Source organism: Xiphias gladius, chromosome 8 (genome assembly GCF_016859285.1).
Source record: "Xiphias gladius isolate SHS-SW01 ecotype Sanya breed wild chromosome 8, ASM1685928v1, whole genome shotgun sequence".
In the NCBI taxonomy this organism is placed as follows: domain Eukaryota; kingdom Metazoa; phylum Chordata; class Actinopteri; order Istiophoriformes; family Xiphiidae; genus Xiphias; species Xiphias gladius.
In genome coordinates, this window is record NC_053407.1 from 29,799,598 (window position 1) to 29,818,998 (window position 19,401).

General features: G+C 47.3%; 1 protein-coding gene across 4 annotated transcripts; it reads left to right on the forward strand.

Annotated features, from left to right (window-relative positions):
* The first annotated feature begins 245 nt into the window (after positions 1-245).
* Positions 246-18,809, forward strand: slc7a10b (solute carrier family 7 member 10b). 4 transcript variants are annotated; one of them, XM_040133547.1, is made up of 11 exons: positions 246-603; positions 6,168-6,372; positions 7,033-7,184; positions 10,286-10,411; positions 10,507-10,660; positions 11,456-11,579; positions 13,265-13,368; positions 13,455-13,551; positions 14,925-15,074; positions 15,193-15,370; positions 16,176-18,809. In XM_040133547.1, exons 1-11 carry the CDS (start codon positions 462-464, stop codon positions 16,304-16,306), a joined length of 1,563 nt encoding a protein of 520 aa, XP_039989481.1. In that variant the 5' UTR covers positions 246-461; the 3' UTR covers positions 16,307-18,809. The 4 variants fall into 4 exon arrangements, with proteins under 4 accessions (XP_039989481.1, XP_039989477.1, XP_039989480.1 ...); XM_040133543.1 differs by lacking the exon at positions 246-603 and adding an exon at positions 2,601-2,983; XM_040133546.1 differs by lacking the exon at positions 246-603 and adding an exon at positions 2,605-2,866.
* The last annotated feature ends 592 nt before the right edge of the window (positions 18,810-19,401 follow it).

Here is a 19,401-nt window from a genome sequence, read left to right on the forward strand (position 1 = left end):
GAATTATACTTAACATCGCCGGGAGATACTCCAACATTAATCCCATACTCAAGTACAGTTCACTGCGTGTTACTGCGGTTATACTACTAACAACAGTAATAATGAAGATTAAGCATTTAACATCGTTGTATTGCTAATTGTAGTTAACTACAGAATGTATTCATTCCTCTTCCACTCATCAGTTTTCCTCATATGACCACAAAACGCCCACTTACTCGACCTGGAGAAGGTGAGGGCGATCAGCACGGTCCCTCCTCCCGGCGTCCGTGAACGCAGCACGCCGGGTCCTGGCTATTTAACATTCTACCCTGGACAGCGGCAGGTTGTTGCGCAAGCGCAGCCCATTCAGTCTGCATGAATGCGGAGTAAGGAGAGGACGGGAGCACTGGGAGCACTGGGAGCACTGGGACTGGGAGGACACAGAGGACCGGACGGACCGGACCGGACCCGGGTAGGCGGACATGGATGGACAGAACGGCAGCGGCAGCATCTGCTCCCGGCCGCACGGCGCCGTGACGGACGGCAAGAAGAAGAAGAAAATCCCCGACAGGGTGACTCTGAAGAAGGAGATCGGGCTGCTGAGCGCCTGCACCATCATCATAGGTGAGGCAGGAAAACGGGAGCCGAACTTGGATCGGCTCTGCCTTTTACTTTTATCACTGGGGAACTTTGAAAAACAAGTTAGTGTCGTTCGACTTCTGCTTCAGGCTTCAGCGGGACCCACGGGTCCGAAAGTAGAGCTTAAACTCCCGGTGGACCACCGAGAGATGACTGAGTGGGAGAGGGGAAATCCTAGAGTAGTGGCACGGGTGATAAAAATGAGGGACTCCATGTTTGTTTGCGTGTGGATCCAGATCAGACCGAGCTGCGGTTGCCCCTGCGGCCGAAACACGTGAAGTCCAGAGGAGAGAGGCCGGTGGTCACGCAGAAGAACATTGTCTGCTGGAGCCGAAGGAGCAGCGGGGACCTTTAAACCCACCGAAGCCCATCGTCCAGGGTGGACGGAGGGGGGCCCGCGGCCCGCGGGGGGTCGGGCTGCACCGCTCTGCTGTTTTATTATTGATGCCCATGTTGGTATCGCAGTGCGGGAGGGTGATGTGTCGGCCGCCTTCGCCGCCAAAAGTCTGCTCTGCAGCTTCTCCCCAGACTCTAAGAGAGTCCGCGTTGAGATGTTTTCTTGTTTCGTTTTTCCGTGTGCGATCCAGCCACCGCGTTCTCGTTGATCAGCCCGAAGAGGTTCGGGAGCCCCCGGTGCACCGGACGGTGTCAGCGGACACCTGACAGGCTCGGGTTGACCGCCGGGGCTCTGCTGCGGCTCTGCTGAGGACGTACGGTCTTTAAATTTCTCCCGTTTGAAAACGCTGCCGGCCTCACGGTGACAGCCGGAGATCAGACCTCGTCTTCAGTCTGACTTAAGGGTCGGGGACTAAACAGGACCACAGCCAAACAAGAACAAGGCCTCCGTTTACTGGTTTATTGAAATAGGAGTGTAAAGACATCCCGGTAATCAAGAAGAGCTAGACAGTCCAGTCACGCTCAGACATGGGAACTAACTAGTAACCAGTGTATCATTGTTATTATTATTGTTCTATATATAAAACTAATTGATCCATTCAGCTTCTGTTTTTTCCTCTGATAATCGATTAATCGTTCAAGTCGTCAGCCGCGCCGCTTTGCCTTCTGCGGTCGTTGGGTTGTGGACTGTTGGTCGGACGGAATAAGCAAAGTAGAGGACGTGGCGTCGGGAAACTGATGAATCCCGACGTTTTATTGAGGAAACGCTGATGATCGTTTTCATTATCGACTAATTTTCACCGGTAATTGTTTGTTTTGTTTTTTTAAAGTTTTGTCCAGTAAGAGTGAAAAACGCCCCCTCGCAGTATCCTAAACCCGGGGGGACGTTTTTGGCGTTTTTCCCTGAAAAATAAACACTCAAATGATGATGAACTGGTTAGAAAACATTTTGCAGGTAAATCAATACCGAAAATAATCAATAGAAGCAGCCCTAGTTGTCACCGCGGCGGAGCCGACCAAGCGGGCAATGCTTCCGGGGGCCCCGACCCCTAGGGGCCGTAAAAGGCCCCGGAGGCGCTCAGCTAGTCTTCGGTAATCTGCTCGGTTGCCGATCGGAGTTCAAAGTTCATACTTCACCGTGGAAACGGCGGCGGAGGAAACAGTCTCACCGCGGGTCCCTTTAGTTCCCGGTCTGCACCTTTTCAGTCCGTCACAAGACCTTCGTCTGCAGACGCAGCTGTCAGAGGGAAAACTGTGTGTCCCCCTTCTTTTCTCTCTGGACGTTGAAGATTTAATTTCTAGTTATTTCATAAATGTTTTTCCGAGTCTGGTTCATTTATTCAGCCAAGTGTCACAAATCACAGATTTGCCTCGAGGGACCGAACAACCTGTAGCACACGACCCCCCCTGTTCTCAGACCCTCGAATCGGACCAGGAACCCCCCCCCAAAAAAAAAACCCAAACCAACTTTAACGGGTAAAAAAAAGAACAAAACGGAAAGTTTCATGACTAAACTTGGAAAAATGCGGAGCAGCCGACCAACTGAAACCCACGCAGAGAAGACACAGGTCTCACCGACGTCGTGCGGGCTGACTGACTGATCCGACGACTGTCTGGAGGAACGAGACCGTTACACGGGCTCCGCGTACCTGTCTCCGGCCTTATCGGAGGAAACGCACAGGATGTTCGCTGCACATGTTGGACTCCCCAAGTGGCGTCTCTCGGCGCAGGGGCCGACGGACCAGGCCGAGACGGGGAAGCTGTGCCGAAGCAGCGGGAGTTTGGGTCCACCGCTCTCGGTCTGTCACGCAAACGCTCCCTTTTTGGACACTCAGCTGTGGACGCGACTGCGGTAACTCGGCTTCATGTTTCTCGCCGTCTGTCCGTCAGAGGACCAGCTACGGTCAGCTGTTGCCTCGGCCCCGCGGGGACTCTGGAGGACGCGCACTGATTGCTCTTGTGGCAGCCGGTCAGACTTCACTGAGCTCCCAGCAGCCTCAGCTGTGCACCGCGCTTTTTCTTCTGGTGAATAACTCGCACCAAAAGAAAACCAAACCCAAAAGTGTGCGAGTCCGTCTCTCCGTACTTGGACTCCTCTACTCTCAGCCTCAAGCCTGTTGGTTCCCACCGGGGCTGCAACTAACGATTACTTTCATTATTGATTAATCTGTCGGTGATTTTCCTCAATTAACTGATTAATCGTTTTGACGGTGAAATGTCCCTCAGCTCAGCTTAGCTTTTATTTGACAAACAACCCAAAAACACAAGTGTGTTCGGTTTACGCTCGCAGATGACGAAGCATCAGATCCTCACATTTGTGAAGCTGGAGCCGGCAAGTGTTTGGCAGTTTCTCTTGAAACATGAACTAAAACGATTAATCGATTATCAAAATAGTTGCCGATTCATTTTCAGTCGACTGACCGATCGATTAATTGATCGTTGCGGCTGTGGTTCCTACTGACGACGTAAATCTTCATTTAAGATCTTTATTTATCTTTATTTATAAAAGTCTCGGTGATTTTCTAAAACAGCTGTTCAGTGTATTTTTTTATATCAAACAAACAGAAGGGGACTATTTTCAGCAGCGGATTAATCCACATTTAGTGCTGTAGTGAGTTTCTGGGGCAGCAGGACGGTGTGTGTGTGTGTGTGTGTGTGTGTGTGTGTGTGTGTGTGTGTGTGAGTCAAAATAAACTACAAGCCTTTAGCAAGTTAACAAATCCATATGCCAGTAAAGTCCGTCAGAACCGCTGTTGAATAGCTTTGGAAACCCCCCCGACCGAGTGCTACACTATAAACGTCCTCCAGAAGACGCTTTCTGAAATCGTGCGCCGGGATCCCGGTTTTTAAACGGTACCACGTGTCTCTCCTCGCCATGACAGCAGGCTTTTCACTCCACCTTCCCGTGGGGGCGCTCAGAACAGCTGCGGACGTTTTTTTTTCCCCTCCCGCAGCGAAAGTCGTACGAACTCATTATGTTTAGCATAACCTGACCCTAAAAGTCGGGCCTGTACTAGAACCTGTAGACCTGAACCTGAAACCCGAGGAGACAGAGGGATGACAAACCAGGGACGTTACATCGGGACTTTGGTATTTTGCCCCAGAACCAGCCGTTTTTTCGCCCCACTAGTGTTCAGATCTTTTTTTTTTTTTCTTTTCTTTTTTTGGTATTTATTTCATTTAAACCTTCATGTGAACAGGGTGGGTTGGCTGAGCAGACGTGCTCTGTTACGGCAACGTACTGTCCAACAGTAGACGCAGCCGGTCAGTACGACATCCAGCTGTTCAAGCAGACAGACAGAGAACGGTTCCCGAGAACGGTCTTTAAATCACAGGGAGATATTAGAGTACAAACCTAAAGTCTCAGTGCAGCGTACGAGCCAGCTTTTGGGCAGTGAAGGATACAGCGATGCTTACGAGGGGGGGTGGACCTGGGACCTGGAACCTGGGACCTTCTTGGGCCACAAACCTTCCTGCCCTGGCTCTGCTGAAAGGTCCTGTGTGCAGAATGCTGAAGCACCTTTCCATTCACAGAGAGACGGAGAGAACAGGCTGGCTGCGGTGCACACCGGACCGGGCTCAGCATCAGAAGTCAGGTGTCACCAGATTAAACTAAACCGGTCTCTTCTGGACCTTAATCTCTACCACACCAATATGTTTTTTCCTTCCCCCGCCTGTCACTTCTGCGGCGCAGCAGGAAGGCGAGCCGGTCCCCTCCCACCTCTGCAGCCTGGAGTGGATAATTTATGTCTGGTTATGCAACGGCTGTCTGTGCCACTTGGCTGCCTTCTGCCGTGCTACTGGTAGCGCCGTAGTCTGAATGCGTCGGATCTGCTGGTACTCTACACTGCATACTGAGGCTCTGGGCAGGAGGGGTTGTCCCGGCCTGAGTGATGGCCTTTACCTCCATCTCCAACTCACTCTGTTATGGAGCTCTTTGTGCTCTAATGCCCTCTGCATAAACTCCGAGGGGCACATTCTGGATCGTGTGACTGGGGTTTGCTCGAGAGCCTCGACGGGTCACCGGTGTTTTTCAGGGTGCAGCAGCACAAGCGTTGGAGAAGTTCTGGGCGACATGTGCCACGTGAAAACCCGACCAGACGAGTCGCACGAGAAAAGCACGTGTGCCGCGCAAGCGCGAACAGGCGTGTGGGGCTTTTTCGCGTTAAATGTGCAAATCTCGGTTCGTTTCGTTCGAAACGTTTTCATCTCTGCTGGCAGTTAGATTCAGTATTTATTTCAGGAATTAAAAACATTTGCTGGAGGGGGGGGGTGTTTGTTTAAATTATATAATACAGATTCAACTTGAACGTTGATGCACTCTTTCCATGTGTTATGTAGTGTAGCGTAAATTACACGCAGAGGTGGGGCCAAGTTTCGAGTCAAGCCAAGTCCTAAGCGAGTCATTATGTGCCCTTCACCAAATTTAACATTTAAAAAGAGTAACAGCTTATACAGTAAATGAGCGAGATAATTGATGCCTTTGGATATTTATATTTATGTTTATCAAACAAACCTGATAACATTTCAAAGCAGGATGATCAGGTGTGTCTCGCTCTGTTTTTTTCTTGTCACACGGTTATAATGGTTTGGAAGCTCTGAGCTGAATGTTGCCAACTTTAGCTTTTTCCTGGGCTTTCATCCGCATCCTGCGGTCTTCCGCGGCAGATGGACTTTGCTCAGGTGTTATGGAGATGTGTGAGTCATCGTCACATGACCTGCGGTAAGTAGGGAACTTGGCTGACGACAGAGCAGCGTTCCTTCTCCGCACTTTGGCAATAAATACGACGACGAGTGAGCAAACTCAATCCGCTGAGGAAGACTGTGAAATACAGTTGAAAGCTCTGACTTTTTTTTTTCTTTTCTTCTTTTTTTTTCCTGTTTTTTAGCCAAACTACGAGAGGTAATTTTTAATCCTGGTCCAGGGGAGGAAGTCAAAAATTTAAAATCCAGGTGAAGTTATGAATCATTGGTGTTGAAGTCTTTTTTGATACTGTGAAATTCAAAGTCACCGGATTTATGACTCGAGTCCAAACCTTGAATTAATTATTATTTTATGCAAAGGGATGAAAGGTGAAAAGGGAAATTCTGTTATTAATGAACAGGAAATCTACACCTGTCAGTTTCTTAAACCTTCTCCTTCCTGTCCTCAGGGAACATCATCGGCTCTGGGATCTTCATCTCTCCGAAGGGGGTCCTGGAGCACTCGGGCTCGGTGGGTTTGGCGTTGGTGGTTTGGTTACTGGGAGGATGCCTCGCCGCCTTGGGCTCCTTGTGCTACGCCGAACTCGGCGTCACCATCCCCAAATCTGGAGGAGACTACTCCTACGTCACTGAGATATTCGGTGGTCTGATGGGGTGAGTAAAGAGGAGGAGGTGCGAAAGAACGATTAAGTATAAAAGACGGGTTGAAAACGTGGCTTTAAATTTTAATTACTTCTCTATAATATTAAATAAGCAACAATCAAGTGTTATTAGTTAAAAGTTGTCATTGGAACTACTTTATTCTGAAGAATAGTCCTTATTCGACCTGTCCACTGTGGTCGGTGGAAACAACCCCACCTTTACCCAACCCCCCGACCTCATTGGACAAAGGCTCCACCTCCTCACAAATTCCAGTTTGACCCCTGATGATAAGTATGCGGCTGCCGCCAGCAGCCGACTGACTTAGCTTAGCTTTGCGTAGCTTAGCTTAACTAGCGCGGCTGTGCCCAAAGGTAACACAATCAAAATGTTGAACTTTTCCTTTAAAAACGTCGCAGCGTCGAGTGAAATTCCCTCTGTGCTGCATTCAGGGTGAAAAGACCCTGAAACAGCATTCAGACCAACCAAGGGGCACTGACTCTCTTAACTAAAAAAACAGCACACTGTCACCACAGATGTCACTGCTATCAGTAAAAGTAAAAGTACTGAATATTCATGTGTGTAGTAAAATGTAAATGTTCCAGAATCATTTCAGGTTTCAGGTTTTTCCATCTGTTGCCGGTTACTGTTGACGAACGTCCCTCTCCCGTCCAGGTTTCTCCTGCTGTGGAGCGCCGTCCTCATCATGTACCCGACCACGCTGGCTGTCATCGCCCTCACCTTCTCCAGCTACGTCCTGCAGCCCGTCTTCCCAAACTGCGTTCCTCCATACATGGCCACGCGGATGCTCTCCGCCACCTGTCTCCGTAAGCGACTCCAGCGTCTATAAAGGTCTTTGATTGATTGATTGATTGATTTCGGCAAGGGTCAGGCTCACCCCACATGGCGGGTGTGACGAAGACCTCTGCGCTAGAAACGCTGTATGATTGATACTGTGAAACGGGCCTGTTAGTGATAAGAGTGTGGTGCGTTCAGGGGCAGATTACAGTAAAGTAAAAAATCGGAAGCTGAGAGGCCGTAGCAGCTCCACTACTACTCTAATGTGGAAGTAGTTTGGAGAAACGATGCATCTCGCCGCTGACTGGCTCGCAGTGCGTTTGCATCTTTTATCAGGGTTGACCTTTCGTCTTGGGGTTGCTCCCATCCGGATCTCTTCTCTGTGATAGTTCAGGCTCTGAAATCAGTAATGTCTCTCCCGATGGTCCAGCTCATCAGCACACTACGGGTTCATTCCTGTGGCTCGTCTGTTAGAGGGGAAGTGGTCACATGTAAAATTTTCTCTTATGTAACTGCAGTCTGACGCTTTTAAAACCCTTTTCATGGCTGTGGTGAAAAATGCAAAGGGTCCCTGGAGGAGGGATGGAGGGAGGGGAGCAGGACTAGGAGACGGGATGAGGGAGAAAGGGTTTGGTCTCTGCGGTTTGGAAAATAAAAGCTGGGGATGAGGCACTTGAATCACGGGAAAATGACTGCCCCTGAAAATCAAAATAAATAGAAAAATGATAAATGATTTATTCTGAAAATGACCCAAGTGACAAAACGAATGTCTCACGTTGAAGGTCGGGGTCTTCTTAAAATGAGCTGCTTTGCACAAAGTAACAGAAGTTTTTTCTGCCCCTAACACTGAGTTAACACTAACTCTGTGACTAGCGCTGTCTCCAGAAAACATCCTCACCAGCTGATGATCCCTGTAGGAGACATAGAAATCACGGAGCAGCATCAAGTCCTCTCTAACCTGTGACCCCAGAACCCCGGCATCGGAACTGTTACTGTCGAGAGTAAACTAATCGACTGGACATAGTCAAATGTCTGTCCTGTGAGCTGATAAACGCCCGGTTTAATCCAGCCCTCGCGCTTTTGTTGTCGCGCTTTCGGTTCACCACTGTCCAAACTCTTTAGTGGACGGACAAAGTCCCCGGGAAAAAAAGGTGCGGGGGTGGAGGGTTTTCAGATGCTGCTCGACGAGCCGACTAGCACTTTTTTCTATTTTTAGCTCTGATGGGATGCGAAAGCAGCAGAGCTCCTCAAAAATTTAGATGCTCGTATCAAAAATGTATTCAGTGAAAAAAGGGAACACTGCATGAGGAGCTTGAGGACAGACAGCACTAGAAGTGACTGTGACGGGACAGGCCGAGCAGACTCCATGGAGGACCCCGGTGTTGTTCAGCCCTGGGCTGACGCTACATCGGTCATCGTGGACCTGGCGGGCTGCCTAATGAGCACCTGCTCTGACCACCATTAATCCACACAGCGTTTTTCCTCAGATCAGTGAGAAATAACGTCCCGTGTTCGAGGTGAAACGGCCGGACCTCACCGCGTGATTCCTCGCCTCAGACGCCGTCATTCACACTTGTTTTTAGAGCTGGATGCTGAAACGTGAGCTCTGCCCGACCTCCTCTGGAAGGGAGATGGGGGTGGGAGGTGGGAGGTGGTGGTGGTTGTGGGGGGCCTGGCCACGTTTTGCTTGCCCTTCGCAACGGAAGTGTTTTGTTTGGTGCGGCTGACAGCTCGTCTTTGTGTTGGAGAGCGAGGCCACCATGAGAGAGAGCGGGGCATAGCCGGTGACAATGATGGACGAGGGGAAACAATCGCGCCCTCCCTCGCTCGCCCGTTTCCCACATTCCTGCCTCCCACGGCAACCGGCTGCTGCCGCCCACCGCCGGCAAAGAGCGCCGGCACCGGGACCCCAGCGTGGGGACGGAGGGATTTTGATCGCGATATATTTAAAGGAGCACTCCACCAATTTTAAACGGCAAAGTCAGTTCACTAATCATGGTTCGCACTCCTCAGCCCGTGAGATCGGTTGTATGAAGTCTTCTGAGCCTGCGGAGGCATAATCAAAATAACCCTGCTGATGTCGTGGCGATGGCATCAGGGTCATCTCAGACTGCAGATGTGTAACAGAGAGCCTGCGTTACAAACTGGAAGTGTGGAGTTGGGAAGATGTTCTCATTCACCAGGCACGCTGGCTTTGTGTATTATGGGAGATGTAGGATCCCGTCTTGCATCTCTAAGAGGCCATTAATACAACCCCCACCCCACCCCCCACCACCGATAGATTTTCCAGTGTCAGATTTGGGGGGGTCTGTGTCCGACCTTTTCTGTAACTTTCTCAAACGGACAGTCAAACATTCACACCCACCTCCCACCGTTATTGGCCAGGGTCTTGCTCAGGGACACTTCTGTAACATGGGGGGCAGTTGTGAGTCTGAACTTTTACAGGCCTGTGATGATAAAAAGAAATTGTGAAATTTGCAATTAGGCCAGCAAATCAGGTAGCTGGTGTTTTATCAGGAGGTCCCTTCATACCAAGTTCAAAACAAATCTACTGTCACTATCCTGAATCAGTAAGACAATAAAACCCTGCACACTAGTGCAATTATTTGCGAAAACATCAGCAGCTGAGTGTGACCTCAAAACACCTCCTCTCGTGCTGACTCGGACACCAACTCCACGGTCTTCATGCATTTTTATTCTGCTTTCCTGCTGCCTGGCTGCTTTTGGTACCAAGTAACCCCCTGTTTTCCCCCCTAATGTGTGTATTTCTGAGGTTTCACCAATCTTGCATTCTGTTCTACTGGAAAAAGTAGACTCTTTGAGACTCTGTAGACTCTTTGCGTTTTTGAAAGAATTTGTATGTATTCGACGAATCGACATCCAGATATTGATCAGCAGTCAGAGTTGGGTGAGTCTCACAATGACAAAGGTGCGTGAATGGCACCACCGTTGCAGCTCTGTTTTCAGTCCAGACACTGCAGCGTGCAGTACATGTATATATGCATAGGATAACACTGATGGAAGATAATTACACCACATCATCCATACTCACTGATTAATCAGTTACCATTCCTAGAACCATGTCCGTGTTCTTCTGGTTTGAGTCTGATCTTAGCTTTTTTTTTTCCAGTGCTGCTGACCTGGGTGAACTGCTCTAGTGTTCGTATGGCCACCAGGATCCAGGACGCCTTCACCGTGGGGAAACTGATGGCTCTGGGTCTCATCATTGTGGTTGGCCTGGTCCAGATCTTCAACGGTAACCCTCACGGCCTGTGGCCTAAAGGTCTGCCGCTTCCTGAAGAGGAAAAAAAAAAAACAACCCATCACTCAAACGTCTGATTTATCTTCCAGGGAACTACGAGGCTCTGGCTCCTCAGGTGGCCTTTTCCCTGGACAGGACGCCGTCAGTCGGGCAGATCGCTCTGGCCTTCCTGCAGGCCTCCTTCGCCTTCAGCGGCTGGAACTTCCTCAACTACGTCACAGAGGAGGTGGTTGAACCCAGACGGTGAATATTCATGCTCACCAGCGCTTCTCAGCAGCTTCCGGTGCTGTAACGGTGCAAGTGTTCAGCGTCCATCTTAACTTCACTCTTCTTGCCCCATTTTTAGGGGCATTTTGGGCCTTTTCAGGGGCAGTTTTTGTCTGAATCAAGTCTTAAATTTTTGTCTTCAGCTTTTGCGCCTCCACTTTTCTGTTAAGTCATTTATCCTGTTGTCAGTGCTGTTTTTTTTTTTTTTTTAACCTGGCCCCCCTACCCAAAAAAAAAGAAAAAATTCTGTTAAAGTATCAGTGTGAAGGGTAGCAAAGGGAGAAAATAGTTTATGTCTCTTTTTTGTTGTTTTTTTTAACCTTTTTACAAGAAGTCTGGCTCACATACAGTGGCTCATTTGAATCTTGAATCTTCCTTTTTATGACCAGAAACATTTTCTGAACTGTGTTTCCTCTCGCAGCAGGAAACCCAACACCCTTTTACTGTATGAGGGTGTTGGGTGAAAGTCCGAGCTTGTCCTTTTAGAAAGTACATTTTTTGGAGGGGTGGAGCAAAAACAGTGAGCTTCACATGCTGGGTTATGGAGAGATTTGTGTCGGTTGGTATTCTCCACCCACACTAGCTGGGTGCCGCTGACGGTTTCTGCCGCCTGCTTTCTGATCAGCAACAGCTCAACATGAAGATTTGATGTTTGACATTAAATGAAAAATGCTCTTCTTTTTTTATTTATTTCTAGCGGCTTTGATCACCTTTCATGCATGTTTGATTGATTTTTGGTTTCATCTGTGCATGTTGTGTGGCCTGGGTCAGGAATCTACCTCGCGCCATCTACATTTCCATTCCACTGGTGACCTTTGTGTACACGCTCACCAACATCGCCTACTTCTCCTCCATGTCGCCCGAGGAGCTGCTGTCGTCCAATGCCGTGGCTGTAGTGAGTAATGCGGCTTAACCGTGAGCGGTGGCAACAGAGCGCTGTCCCGTTTAGGCTTTATCCTGTAGGCAGGATCAGTTTCAAGGTTAGGAACATTACAAGCAACCGGTAGGAGGTCAAAGGTCAGAGGTGAAACCCCCCCCATAGCAGATGAAACACATAGAGTAGAATGCATTTAGTTCAGCATTAGGACACTTTATTTCCTACTGTGAGCCCCCCAATGATGAAATGTGTTACATAACTGGGAAAAAGGAATAAGAGAAAATCAGCTGATTTTGAAATAAAAAGAAAGTGTCTCCCCTTTCTTAAAATGAGTTTGTAATACAATTATCTTTTGAGAACAACCTGTCTGCATCGAGGCTGTAAATGAACAAAAAATTACAGCCGACTTACAAACCTTGAAATTTATATTTTAAATGTAAAGACCCCCTTCGTACAGGTTTTAAAAATATAAACCTACTCTGCTTTGAATAATATTTGTGTCCGATAAGTTTGCTTCCACTAAAATTTCAACTACCTCGTTAATAACTGTAAAAATTACTTCTCCTCCTTCTCACGCATTAAAAAAGGGTCCAGAATCTATGAATATGCAAATACTGTTCATTGCCAAAGTTGAACTACCGGACACCAGATGTGTCCTACCTCACTGAAAAGTCCAGTCTCAGTGTTTGTGACCTGGAAGCTTCAAGTGTTCTCATCACGTTTGTGTAAGTTTCATACTGGACCAGTCTGGCTGCGGTGTCATGAATCCTTCAGGTGCGTGGGGGCGTTAAACTGAGATTTAAGGTGAGCACAGAGGAACACAGAGAGGCATGGGAACATGAAAACAAACCACACGGTGGAGAGAGCAACACCCAAGTGAAGTTACACTGAACAAAACACATTTTTCACATAGTCAGTGATGTCCAGAAACAAAAATTGTACGTATACAACGATGTACAATGGTGTGAGGCCTAGTGCGGAAACAAGACCGAGACTCTACAGCCATGCCAGCAGCTCTTGGAGGCTGCACTTAGGCCCGGTGGTGTCTGCACCAAAACTCGTTGCAGTTTATTTCATGGCAGGCCATCCGGTAGTGGTTGCGATTTTCAGTCTGGACCAACAAACAGAGAGGCCAAGGTAGCCGTCCCTGGGGCACGGCCAAAAAAGAGGAATTCTTGAGGGAATAATTTAGTTTCAGGAGAAACTTTCACACTTAACCAGAGTCCGACAAATCCAGAGATTAGCCTCCTTTTAGCTCAGTTCATGGATGTCAGTGGGATCAGCAGCATCTTTTCTCAAAAGTACAAACAATGCTGGTGAACCTCTCTGAACATGGCTGCTTTCATTTAAGCTCATTTCACCATTTATGCATTTATAAAATCACTATCAAAGACATCATTTTAACTCCTGGATCCCATAACTGAGTTAAGATATAGGATAATCTCAGCGTTTAGCACGACCTTCGGCTCCATGCTGAGCTTTTAGCTAAATGAAAGACACAGCTGCACAAAATTTCATGGCAAGTAACAGTTTTGAATGAATAGTGTTAAAGATCACAGACCGACGATGAAGACGACCGTCCCTCATCAGTAGTTGAAACCAGACTCAGAAGGACTCTGACGTGTAGTAGCCATGCTAGCCACCCAGAGCTGATGATCAGGTCTGTACATGTCCGTGACTCTGTCCTTTGTTTTGCCGTTCAGACGTTCGGGGAGAAGCTTCTGGGGATGTTCTCCGTCGTCATGCCCATCTCCGTGGCTCTGTCCACCTTTGGAGGGATCAACGGTTACCTGTTCACCTCCTCCAGGTGAGCTCCACCGCCTGCTGCTTCTCCGTGCGCTGGTTGTTAATTCTGCTCCAGCATGGCTGCTGACGGTCTGTGTGGGGTTTCAGGTTGTGTTTCTCAGGGGCCAGAGAGGGTCACCTGCCCAGCCTGCTGGCCATGATCCACTATAAGAACTGTACGCCCATCCCTGCTCTCCTGGTCTGCGTATGTAGAGTCTCACCTTGTTCTCAGAGTTACCTGGTGCCTGAGTCTATCTACAGCATTTTCATGTTCTTTCGGTTTTTGTCATTTAGTAGATATTGAACTTTGTTACCGGTTTCCTCTTTTGTTAGTGTGTGGTAGTTTTCATCTGACTGTCGGAAAGAAATTTCAACGACCAATGCATGAAAATTGGACAGATCTGCCAATAGTCGAGAAAAACTCGATTGAATTTGAAGTTGAGTTCAAAGATGAAGTCGATTAAAGATTCAGAAACGTGACCATTGGTCAGTTACTGCTTTAGTTAGGACTTGGAAACAGAGCAGATGCTCGATTCCAGATTCTCAAGCGATGTTTGCAGGATCATAAATTTAATTTAAATTAAAATTGTCCCCTTCCTGTGGCCCTTTGAAAGTGTAATGATATTATTTCACTGAGGGTTCTTCCGAAACCAGAGTTTCATTGTTGAATTCAACATGCACATAGTCTTACACATATTCTAAGGCTTTAAAGTGCACACTCCAGACATTTAGTTTTGCATTTTCATAAAGTTGGGGAGCCAACAGGAGATGAGGCCGGAGCTCTCAGAGCCGAGCGTGTAGTTAGAATAGCTCCTTCTGAAAAATGCAGGTTGCTAATGTACGTAGCAGCGTGTTGGTATCCAGGGACCTGCTGCCGTCCGCAGCCACTTCCGAGCCACCTGAGGGTCTGAGGGGGACCGACTGCAGTCTGGTGGTGCTGCCAGAGCCGCCAGAAAAAAAAGTCTGAACCACCGCACCAAAACCGAAAAATACTAAGTAGAGGGTTAGAAAAACGTAGTGTTAACTCCTGCGAATGATGAGTCTGGATCAGTTTTTATTTTAAAATGAGCGCGGTTTCACAGACTCCGACTCGAGGGCAGGTGCTGGGGGAGGTGGGCCGCCCCCCTCTGATTAGAAAGCGTTAACAGTCTTAATATCTATATCTATTCATGATGTAGCCAGGTCACAAAAGGTTGACTCTACGTCAGCGTTGGCCTTGCAAGGTTCAGGATGATTTAAAACAGTAGATTGCGCCATGAGCCATTTTCAACCCGTGAAAAGCTGATTTCTATAATAAGAATAAGAAATGTCAACATCAACACCAGCATAGATGTGTTTCATCACAGTACAGTCACGTCATTTAGTACCTCTATAGAGACAAATTTAATGGATATACCTCTATGTTGTCAATGCACAGAATTTGAATCTTTGCACAACCAAGTCTATAATCATACAACCGGGGCCTCAGAATACATCATACAAGTGTTTCAACAGGCTGAGCAGTAAACTGACATGTAAAACTGGTGGCGTGTCCCTTTAATATTGGTCCTCATTGTCATGCCTCGCTGCATTTTGCAGTGCACTGCCACCATTGTTATACTCTGCATCGGAGAAACACACAACCTGATCAACTACGTCTCCTTCATCAACTACCTGTCGTACGGCGTCACTATTGCGGGTCTGCTGTACTACCGCTGGAAGGAACCCAACCTGTACCGACCCATCAAGGTACCGACAAAAACTGTGCCAGAAGTCAGACGTCGTCACATGCACCTCTTTACGAGGAAACGTTTTCTGATCCATTCACTGATGCATTGTTGTAAACCTTTGACCGTGTTGTCTTCAGGTGAACCTGCTGGCTCCTGTGTGTTACCTGATGTTCTGGGTGTTGCTGCTGGGTTTCAGTCTTTACTCAGAGCCGGTGGTTTGTGGTGTCGGTCTCGTCATCATGCTCACCGGCATACCCGTCTACTTCTTGGGTGTCCATTGGAAAGAAAAACCAAAGTGTATCTACAACTTCATCGGTGAGTTTCTAAAGCCTTCTTCAGCGGAGGAGGTCCACTTAAAGGTTTCAGGGTTTACTGCAGACTCTTTAATACCACACACGATGTAATTCAATACCTTTCTCGCATACTTGTCGAAGAATGACAGAAAACAAACAATAAGACCTTCAATTATTTATTAAATACATTCATTTATTGACATTGAAACCACATTTTTGTTAGTACTTCCCGGCTGTATATAAGAATAATTACTGGTATATAACTAATCAATTAATCTGACCTGGACCCCTGTGTGGATTACTGATAAGTACCGGGAGACCGAGGGCTCAGGGACCCCGGGCCCCAGGCCAGAGCCTCTGTATGAACTGACTCTTGATATTTCTCATTTCAAAGTCACAGAGCTCAGTCAAAAGACACAAGGAGACGCAAAACCACCACAATCAGACTCGCTTTCAGTCCTTTATGGGAGGGGCGGGGGGCCCATTGTCTCATAATCCGTCCATGCCGGTACCCAGATGAGCGGCAGAAAAATGGTGGATCGATCAACCAGTTAAAAAAAACACGATCATGATGATTTGTCAATTTAAGTTTTTACCAAAATCCTCATTATGAGTCAATGAGTCTAACAGTTATAGCTAATGTTACTGTCCACAGCAGACAAGAAGAAATACAGTATTCAAGACCTTTGTGATGAAATTTGAGACTTTTTAATACCTTCCATGGCCTTTTTTTTTTTTTTTTTTTAAGACTTTTCAAGACCTGGGTTTGGACTCGCGTCTTGTCTAACAAGGGTAACAAATAGCCTGCGGCTTGTGTCTTCTTGCAGAGAGGGCGACGTACGTGGGCCAGAGGTTGTGCTTCGTGGTCTTTCCCCAGATTGAACCCATCGAGACCGCGAATGCCTCAGAATGGACTGACCGGTCATCAGGCAGGAGCGGTTTGTCCGCCAATTCTTAAAACTCTTTTCTGAATATACAGTATGAAGATCTTTGTTTTTGCCTCCTGTTTTTATTCCGTCACTGTGTAAGTCCAGACGCCTGCTCACGGTATGGGAGCGAACCTGTCTGACCTTTGACCCTCTGAGACTCTGGTTTTTCCCAACCGATGAGCGGAAACTCCTGCTCCTCTGCGCGGGCTGCCTGCACTTTTTATTTTTTTTCCTCTTTTCTACTAAGTCGTCAAATACAACAACCTAATGCCAACAGCGTCACGCTGAGAAAATGACTTTTATTCCCATTTTGCACCCATTTGTTTCTTCTTCTGTAACATGACAGAACTCTGACCGACGTGCGGTTATTTCTTCTGGATGTTCTGCTGGTGTTTTGTCGTGCCTTAAGGCCTTTTCACACCAAGTCCCAAACAAATCCGTAGTCAGTCTTCTGGGTGCAGTAAACCAGCAGACAACACGTAGCCAAACATTACCTCCATATGTTATGGCTGAACGTGTGATTCCAAAACCACGTGCTGGTCTGATGGCCTCCACTTTCCTGGTTTGCTGTTGAACCTGCTGCAGGGATCAGCCCCCACTTCAGACACACGAGCATTAGTGAGGTTCAACACCGATGTCGGGTGATCAGGTCTAGCTCAGAGTCGACGTTCCAGTTCATCCCAAAGGCGCTGGGTGGGGTTGAGGTCAGGGCTCAGTGCAGGACAGTCAACAGGGGGGAAAGCGTTTCTTTGTGGAGCCGGCTTCGTGTCATGTCAGGACAGGGAAGGCGTCGGAAGCACATCGTCTTCTTTAAATACCATCCTATGCTGTAGCATTAAGATTTTCCTTCACTGGAACTAAGTACATTTTCTCAGGCAGCTGTCTTTTTTCCCAATATTCTATATATATGTTGCGGATGTTTCACCAATTTTTCGAGCTCTTCTACAGCCCCTGTAGCAGCAGTATTGACAGTGTTTCCTACTGGTCTGATGGTTCTGACTGAAACTCCACATGAAAAGAAGGATTGAACAGCCTCCTCTCTTTACTCGAGTAGAGTCTGTGACGTTACTTTGACTCTGCGCCGTCACTAGTTTTACGTTTTTAAGAAGGAACCTAACACTGCGATCGTTGCCACTGACATGTCTCTCTGCTTTTGTTATCAGGCAACTGTTGAGTCTAACTGAGCCTTTATCACTGAGCCTTAACGTTAGACTCTTAACCAGATGCATATTTTCTACTTTGCAGATGTTTGACAGACAAACTATAAGAGTCCAGGTGTTAGTTTGTAAGTGTTTAGCATCGTCCGACAGCCTCAAACAACTGAAACCAGCTGGTCTAATGGCAGGCAAGAAAAATTCAAGACCTTTGTAAATGAAAATTAAGATATTTAAAAACTTCTTTTGTGGGTGAACTGAATTTATTACTCTTTAGGACCTTTAGAGACCTGCAGAGACCCTGAGTTTTGCTGGAGTTTTGACTCATTGAGCCTACTGCCTATTTTTTTTTTTTTTTTGCCGCATTTTCTCTCAGATTCGGGTTCTCGTCCAAGGCGTAGGTTTACAGAGTCAACCGGATGACTGCGCTGAGTAAATCCTTCAAATCTAGATTGTGGACTGAAGTGAAAACACCTGCTTCAGCCCTTTTGTTAAGGAACGGTCTCAACCAAATATTTTTCTACCCATTCATTTGAATGAAGAAGGGGGAGGGACATGCATTTCCTACTGGTTGCAAATGAATCCCGTCTCTTTGGCCTCACGTAGAGTTCCATCCGACCGAACTTTCTCCAATCAGGCTGACCCCCTTTGTTCTAGAAACGCACAGTGTACCCTGGTCGATGCATCTGTGGCTAGGCGGGCGCTGTCCTGCATGTCATCCAGCTCCTGGTGAAATCATCAGCTGGGTTCGCTTTGAGCCCATGATGTGAGCAGCAGCTCAGTAAAGACCAACCGCCACCACTCTGACTGGTACCACACGTGAACGACACAGAGATGGAACCGGCTCAGAATAAAATTACAACCCAGCCCCTCTGGACTCTGTATGCAACACGTCATAGATAATAACATGTTACTTTTTAAAGTGAACGCAAATTTTTTTTGTCGCAAAAATGTGGGACTCGGTGTGAACAGGCCTTAACGGGGGAAAATGTATATTGAAATGTTGTTTATTAACTGATTCACTTTATTAGACTTTAATATATGTTGCGAGTGCCTTTTGCTTTGTGTTTTGCATTTGATTATCTGAGGAGCACTTTGATCCGCCATCGCATGTTCGCTTGCCGTTCAGCACGTGACCTCTTTTCTTCTCTCACAACAAACCGGACGGCGCACGAAGCACCGTCGCGTCCCTGAGGCCGAGGGGCAAACTAGAGCTAATTAATCCGCCGTTAACACGGTAGTTGTGTTCACTTTACCTGCTGCTACTCTCACCTCAAACCGCCCTCGCTCTGGTTGGTTGGAACTGGCTGATTTACTGACACGCTGTGATTGTAATCAGATGGAGAAATACTTTCAAATCCTCGCAGCCCTTTTTTCATGGTTTTGTTTTCACAAAGTAAGTAAGAGTCTAATGTTGTGTACATAAGTCAGGAATATGTGACTGAGACAGAACTGGTTCTTTTCACAAATACTGTCCATGTAGAGCCACATCCTCTCGGTCGGGGGGTGAATCTCTTTACTCAAGTCAGCTCTGTGACGTTACTTTGACCCTGCGCCGCCACTAGTTTTACGTTTTTAAGAAGGAACCTAACACTCCGCGGGTGTTGCCACTGACATTTCTCTCTGCTTTTGTTATCAGGCAACTGTTGAGTCTAACTGAGCCTTTAACACTGAGCCTTAACGTTAGACTCTTAACCAGATGCATATTTTCTACTTTGCAGATGTTTGACAGACAAAAACAGAAAGCATTGTGTGATACACCATTATTGCAAAATCAACAGTAGAATTCGATGTTTTATTTTTCCAAACACGCAGTTTTTTCTTTGTACAGTTTGTATAGTCACAGGAATGTCTTCGAATGGCGCCCAGGTACATTGGGGATGTTTGTAAAAAGAGCCAATCCTCCAGTTAGACAGTTGTTATTACTTTTTTAGGGCAAATCTGCGTCCCCGGTTTAAGTAGCTAGTTAA